The 7,330-nt window shown below is 57.1% G+C and overlaps 1 protein-coding gene across 1 annotated transcript in view; it reads left to right on the top strand.

Moving 5' to 3' along the window:
• The window catches only part of TSPAN33 (tetraspanin 33), a 28,844-nt gene extending 21,901 nt beyond the window's left edge, over positions 1-6,943 (top strand). Inside the window, exons 2-8 of the mRNA XM_004707875.4 lie at positions 169-226; positions 701-828; positions 1,103-1,177; positions 3,373-3,468; positions 4,468-4,596; positions 5,293-5,454; positions 5,706-6,943. Coding sequence (XP_004707932.4) covers positions 169-226; positions 701-828; positions 1,103-1,177; positions 3,373-3,468; positions 4,468-4,596; positions 5,293-5,454; positions 5,706-5,807 — 750 coding nt within the window. The 3' untranslated portion in view covers positions 5,808-6,943. The remainder of the gene's footprint in view (positions 1-168; positions 227-700; positions 829-1,102; positions 1,178-3,372; positions 3,469-4,467; positions 4,597-5,292; positions 5,455-5,705) is intronic.
• The last annotated feature ends 387 nt before the right edge of the window (positions 6,944-7,330 follow it).

Below are 7,330 nucleotides of genomic sequence, written 5' to 3'. Positions count from 1 at the left end.
TTGGGTTCATGAGAGGACGTCAGCATGAGAGCAGGCACTTCTTGGATGACCAGGCACTCACAGGAACTGTCCCCAGGGCTGTGGGAACAAGACAGTCCCCCTCAGGCACCTCCTGTGCCTCTCCTTAAAGTTCCTGAATCTCAGGTGTGCCCCTTTCTGACCGTGCAGGTGATCTCCATGGTGATGGTGGCGGTGGGTGTCTATGCTCGGCTGATGAAGCATGCAGGTGAGCTCAAAGCCCTCCCCACCCATCAGGACCCTCCCATGGTCAGCCCCGCCCAGCTCCAGGTACTCTGGTCCTCTGCTCCTCACACAAGTGCAAGGGGCCAGAGGCGTCAGTCCCTGCCCTCAAGAGTCTGCATTGTTAGCTCAAAGAGTGTCCAGAGGAAAGGGAGGTCAAGGTCTTTAGCCTCTCCTCCCCAGCTCTGTCTTCTCCTCCACCCCTGTGCAGCTAGCTGCCCATTCTCCAGATACATTTGGCCAGGCCTGGCGCTCAGAGCCATTCTAACTCCTGTCTCTAGCCAAGCGGCCCCTCCTCTCATAAACCCAAGGACTAAACACTCAACCTGCCTAGTGTCCCCACGCTCGCTCAATGCCACAATCTCCTAGGACCCTTTTTTCTTCTCCTGCGAGGGGCCACCAACTCCCTGTGCCCTTCACCCAGCTGAACTGGAGGTTCAACACCCCACCCCTCCCCCAGAAGCAGCCCTGGCCTGCCTGGCAGTGGACCCCGCCATTCTGCTGATCGTGGTGGGCGTCTTGATGTTTCTGCTCACCTTCTGCGGCTGCATTGGATCCCTCCGCGAGAACATCTGCCTCCTGCAGACGGTGAATGGCCCCGTGGAAGGCGGCAGGCAGACGGCCTTCTCTCCAAGCTTGCCCAGTCACCTGGGCTGGGGCCCCTCACCAAGGCGCTCAGCCCCAGGGAAACCAGAAACGAAGGGGGCGGGGAAGGGGGGGGCACCCTGAACAGTGGCCTAGAGCTAGGAGCCTTCTCAGTGCTGGTGTGATGCCAGTGGGGGTGGGGGTGGGGGGGTCACCTGGGAGGGGAGCTCCCTATGGTAAAACTGCCCTCCCTGCCCCCACCTGTGTCTCCCCGCAGTTCTCCCTCTGCCTCACCTTGGTCTTCCTGCTTCAGCTGGCCGCGGGCATACTGGGCTTCGTCTTCTCGGACAAGGTATCGTTTGAGAGTCAGCACCCTTCTCCACCCCCGGCGGTGAGCCAGGTGGAGGCAGGGAAGGGTCCTGACCACCTTGAGGCTGATCAACCCAGCAAGCCTCCCTCTGAGAAGCCGCCACCTCCTTCCGCGAAGTCAGAGAGGCCTTTCCCCAACGACTTCGAGGTCAACAGGGGAACTCAGTCGATGGGCATCCTGCTAAAATAATCCACAGCCTAATATCAAGTGACTCCGTAAAATGCCATGGCCCAGCAGAGCACAGAGACAAAGGAAGGGCCTCTTTACTTTTTTTTTTAATTGTGTGTTGGGGGGAAAAAAAGCGCTGTGCCTTAGGGTCAACCGGTGGAGAGGGAGTGGAGAGAGGGAGGGTGGTTTGGAAAAGTGTTTCCTCTGCGGAAGTGGTCTGCCATTGTAACCCAGACCCAGAACAACTTTCCCCAAAAGGCAGCTAGATGGGGGCCAGGAACAGAGGCTAGGACCACGGATAGGACCCTTTGAAGAACAAACAGTAGAGCAAAAAGGGAGGGCGTATAGGACAACGAACCGTGAAAAGGGACAGCCACAGGGTTCATTCAGAAGGGCCTCAATCCTGGTTTCGTGAAATCCTAAAACGATAGACACGCTTAAATCTAAAGAGATGCGATTCTCTGTCTGCCCACTAGAGGGAAGCGCCTCCGTGCGCAAGCCTCTTTCTACTCAAGCTTTGTTTCTGTGTTTTGCATCCATCAGAGGGGTACAGGAAAACTAGGTAATGTTGACATGTGCCATCAAGTTGGTCTTGACTCACAGAAGCCTGTGTGACAGGGTGGAACCGCTCCCACAGTTTCCTGGGCAGAGTGCCAGGTCTCTTCTCCCAAGGAAAGACTGACTGCTGGGTTCCAAAAGCTGGCTGTGTGGTGAGCGGCAGAGCATCGAACATTAACCAGTGCGCCTCTGGGGCTCCTTGATAAAATGCTGTTACAGGGGCTGTGTCGGCCCTCTGTAAAACAGAACGAAGCACTACCTGGTCCTGCACCATCCACCCATTACCACAGCCACCGGGGCAGAACATCTTGTTGAGAATCTCCCTCTTCTTCACTGGCCCTCTATTTTACCAAGCCTGTTGTCCTGCTCCCGGGACTGGCCCCTCCTGATGATGTGCTCAAAGTCCGGGAGGCTTAAGTCTCGCCCTCTTGGCTTCCAAGGAGTACTCTGTGTGTACTTCTCCCAAGACTGGTGTCTTTGTTCTTGGGGCAGTATCTGGCACGTTCACTGTTCTCCACCAACACTGTAACTCAAAGGCAAACGTTCTTCACTCTTCCTCCTTCATGGTCCAGCCTGTGCAACATGGGAGGTAACTGAAAGCGCCATGCGTGGTCAGGCGCGCCTCAGACCTCCACCTTTGCTCTGGCACACATGGGGCTTTGGCAGCAGGTATGCCTAGTGCGAGAACTGTAGAATAGAGCCTGGGTTCCTGAACTGGGCTGATCACTGGACTCACCTGAGGATCTGGGGAAACTACAGATCCCTGGGCTCCTCCCCCAAGAGCAGCGGTGGGTTGGGACCCCTTTGGCGGTGGAAAAACCCTTTCACAGGGATCACCCGATTCATAGCACTAGCAAAATGACAGTAATGAAGTGACAACAAAAATAATTTTATGATTGGGGGGGCACCACAACATGAGAAACCACATGAAAGGGTCGTGGCATGAGGAAGGCTGAGAACCACTGCCTTAGGGATTCTGACTCAATGGGTTGCAAATAGAGCCCCGAAACCGAACCAAACAAACAAACAAAAACTCACTACCGTGGAACGGTTGCCAATTCGTAATGACCCTATAGGACAAGGTAGAACTGCCCCCTGTGGATGGGAGTAGAAAGCCCGGGCCAAGAGCTGCTAGTTCACCACATGCCCAGGTGATTCCAGTGAGCAGTCAGGTTTGAGGACCCAGAGAATAGAGGTAGATCAGTGTTGGATTGTCTCCCAACCCCAAGCCAAGCATCGCTCCTTCCTCCCCTCCGGCTGAAGTAAGGCCAAGAGAGGTGCTCCTGGAGTGGTGGCAGTGGCAGGCCCAGGGCAGGTGGGCTTTGGAGCGGGCCATCTCCCAGCTGACTTCATAAAGATGGATGGCCAGCGGGTTCTGTCGTTTCTGCCAGGAGGAGGGTGGTCGCGGCTAGCCCCGTGTCCTGACTCACTCCTCCCGGTGTCTTTGGCAGGCCCGGGGGAAGGTGAGCGAGATCATCAACAATGCCATCGTGCACTACCGAGATGACCTGGACCTGCAGAACCTCATTGATTTTGGCCAGAAGAAGGTATGGGTGACGGTGGTCCGGGGACTGTGGGGGAAAGCTGACAACACCATCAAGGGGGTACTTCCCCCCTCCAGCCCTGCAGGCCTCTTCATTACCTTCCAGGCTGTGGGTACTGGGAAGGGAGGGGGGTTGGTTATAAAAGGAAGAACAAAACCCGACAGGATGCTTTACAGTGGTTCTCCACCTTCCTAATGCCACAACCCTTTCATACAGTTCCTCGGGTTGTGGTGACTCCCAACCATAAAATTATTTTCATTGCTACTTCATCACTGTCATTTTGCTACTGTGATGCATCGGGCTATCCTTGTGAAAGGGTCATTCGACCCCCAAAGGGGTCTCGACCCACGGGTTGAGAACTCCTGCTTCAGAAGACCTGCTCAGGAGACAGGATAGGTCGCAATCTGCCATCCGTTTCAATAAAAACGGAAGGAACGCCTGTCAATGGACATGAGTCTTAGAGGCTACCTAAGAAACCCAGGATGGATGTTCTGTTTGGGGCCGGGGACTGGGCAGATTGGATTCAGAAGGTACATTTGAAGTGGACATTTGAGTGGTCCAGTATTCAGGCCGCTCCCCCGGTGACTGGAGACCCATGGCCCTGTTTGCTGTCAAGCAGTCACCACGGGCGCACAGTGCTGAGGCTGCCCCTCTGTGATTGCTCGGTCTGAGAGCAAGGCTTTCAGAGCAGATCTTTTACTTCCTCAGTATGTCTTGCCACGCTCAGCTGTGCAGGGCTGCCCAACCGGAAACTGCCCTAGAGGGATTCAGAGTTGCCCATGTAAAGCAAAAACTCCACGCACAGGGACAGGTGGTAAAATCAAGCCCGGAGGGGTGACTCCCTTGTATTTAAGCACAGCCTGCCATTGTTCCAGGGAGAAGCTAACCGTAGGCTTTCAGCTGATCCCATTGGGCACCACTGGAGTTGGGGGGGCGGGGGGAGGCTGCGGGCGGTGGGGATGCTCCACAGTGGCCATTGGGGGGGGGGACGCTTTGTTGCAGTTCAGCTGTTGTGGAGGGATTTCCTACAAGGACTGGTCCCAGAACATGTACTTCAACTGCTCGGACGACAACCCCAGCCGGGAGCGCTGCTCTGTGCCTTACTCCTGCTGCCTGCCCACCCCCAACCAGGTGAGCCTCCGTTGCCCCGTGCTGCCTCCTGGGCAGGGCCGGTGAGCATTCCGCCCCGGCCCATTTTCCTTGTGAATTGGGTGAAGGCTGGCAGAGCAAATCCGTTTCCGGTCAACGATCCCTCTGTACATATTTGGTTTCGTGTCGTCCCTCACCATCCCTTCTCCCGCTCCCTCCCTGTGTGCCCACGCTGCAGTGTCCAGTCTGCTCCCTGCCCAGACCCTTTGGAGCAACATGGGGACATGCCGCCCCCGGGTCCCAAATGGTGGATGATTCCAAGGCGTGCGCACCTCCTTAGGGTTACCTTCCCCTTAAAACCCTGCCTGTGGTTTGACGTGGTGTCGCGGGTTATTATGCCTTGGGCAAAGTCAGCATTTTGAGACCACAGCCGCTCCGTGGGAGGAAGATGAGGCTTTCCTACTCGCTTAAGGAGTTAGAGTTACAGTCACCGAAACTCAGCTGGGCAGTTCTACCCTGTCGGATGCGGTCCATGTGGGTCGGAATCGACTTTGACATCGTGAGTGTTGAGACTGTTTGGCTGATCATCGAGCTGCGGAGATGAGCTCCGGTCTACACCCAAAGGGTGACTCAGGGGGATCACTCCACACGGATTCTCTGACACCGGTGCTTGAGGGCTGCAGACGGACGGACAGTTGTTGGCGGGAGTCCCACTGGGCTTTCCACCTCTCTCCCCAGGCAGTGATCAACACCATGTGTGGCCAAGGTATGCAGTCCCTTGACTACCTGGAAGCCAGTAAAGTCATTTACCCCAACGGCTGCATTGACAAGCTGGTCAACTGGATACACAGCAACCTCTTCTTACTCGGCGGGGTGGCGCTGGGCCTGGCCATCCCCCAGGTAACACGCCCCGTGAGGCCTGCAGGCCCCACAGACCCGGCTCGGCAGAGGTGGCCTCTTCATCTGGAGTAGGGCCTGGGGATCCTCTAGGTGTCAAAGTCCAGAGGTTGCTGAAGGGCAGAGAGGGTGGCAGAGTGGCATGGGGGGTGTGGTACGGAGTTAGGGACACGCAAGTGGCCCTGCTGCAGACCCAATTCCTCCTTGCCTGAGACCCCCATCCCACCTCCCACCTGTGTTTCCCCTCTCCCCAGCTGGTGGGAATCCTGCTGTCCCAGATCCTGGTGAACCAGATCAAAGATCAGATCAAGCTACAGCTCTACAACCAGCAGCACCGGGCTGACCCGTGGTACTGAGGACCCGTCACCGTGGCAGCAGACGCGTCTCGTCTTGTCCTCCCACGATGGCAGGCCCAGCTCTGGGCACCAAGTAGACATGGGGGCGGGAGGGCAGCCCCTCAGAGACAGCCGTGTAGGAAGCAGGTTCCAGAATGGCAGAAGGCAGGGCACATAGCCGCCCTCCCTCGGGCAGGGTCTTGGAAGGATGTATGTGCCCCACCCCACACCCCACCTACCCCTGCAGCAATCCGCCCCATCCTAGCCCGACCCACTATTAGTGAATTGTTTGTCTTGCTTCTCTCCTTAAGCATTTGGGTTTCTGTTTTGTTTTGTTTTGAAGTTTGTTTGGAAAACAGCCAGTGCTGGCTGCCCGCTTCACTCTGAGGCCTTAGGGCCAGCTGGGCTGGGGCAGCTGCTGAGCTCGGCAGCTGGCAGACCGCGACTCTGTAATGGCCCCAGGGTCCTCCACCCGGAGCCCAGTGGGCCCAAGACCAACTCCAGCAAGGAAGGTGGTGGAGTGGGCAGTGAGCTCGGGGGTCGGCTGGGGACAGTTGTATATATCTGTCCGGCACTGTGGAAGGGGATGTTTACTGAATGCCTGCGCTGCCATTCCCCAGGTAGCTACACCCTGCCCCTCCTTCGTTTCCATGGAAACGTGGCAGCACAGGCCAGGGGTGCCACAGCGGCCAAATTCAGCTTTTGGGGGAGAAAAGTATGGAACCAGGTTCACTGCCCTCTACAGCCTGCATAAAGGGAACTGAGCCAGAGATGCCCTGCCGTCCTCCCCGTGGTGGGGGGCCCTCCGGGGAACCCTCCCCCACCAAGTGGGGTCTTGTGCAGAAGAGGCAGGCGGTCCCACTGACCCACCAGCCCCTGCGCTGGGCACTGCCACCAGTAAGCAGCAGGAGTCTTGGGCAGAAGGAGCCAGAAACAGCAATAACAGTTTGTTGGCCTGGGCTAAAGAAGCCTCCGTGAATTTTCCACTCTGCCATCTGCGGGGGAAGGGTAGGGAAACTCAGCAGGGCCCCCCTTAAGCCCCACCTACCTAGCTCAGAACTGTGTGCACTGCCCCCACCCCCCATCCCTCAACACATTCTAAACCTCTCCAATCTAAACCAAACAGATGTTTATTAAAAAATATTTTTCAAATTAAAGTGAATCCTGCCCCCAGAACTGTTATGGTGTGGGTAGGGGTGGGGGGTGCTGCCTTGGTGCCCACTCTTGGCCACCCCATGTGACAGGGTGGCACTGCCCAGAGGGTGTCCTGGGCCGGCAGGGTCTACCTTGGAGTTGGCGTCTTCCCCGGGCATCCCAAACCAGATCTCTACCTAGAGGCAATGAGCCCGGGAGCCAGCTGGCATTGTAGAGCTGGGGGCGGGGCACCCTACGGCACTATGGGTGGTCCCTGTCCCTCCCTGGAGAAGTGTGGGCGGGGCCTGTGATCCTGCCACGGAGGGGGGGCGGGGCTGTCCCCAAGTCTCCCCAGTCCCCTGACTACCAGGGGCTCACCCAGCCAGCCCCTACATTCTGGGGCAACAGAG

This window comes from Echinops telfairi, unplaced genomic scaffold, assembly GCF_000313985.2.
Source record: "Echinops telfairi isolate 266 unplaced genomic scaffold, ASM31398v2 ScPeMD7_23;HRSCAF=83, whole genome shotgun sequence".
NCBI lineage: Eukaryota > Metazoa > Chordata > Mammalia > Afrosoricida > Tenrecidae > Echinops > Echinops telfairi.
Note: the sequence above shows the minus strand (reverse complement) of the source record. Positions and strands in the feature narration are given on the sequence as shown.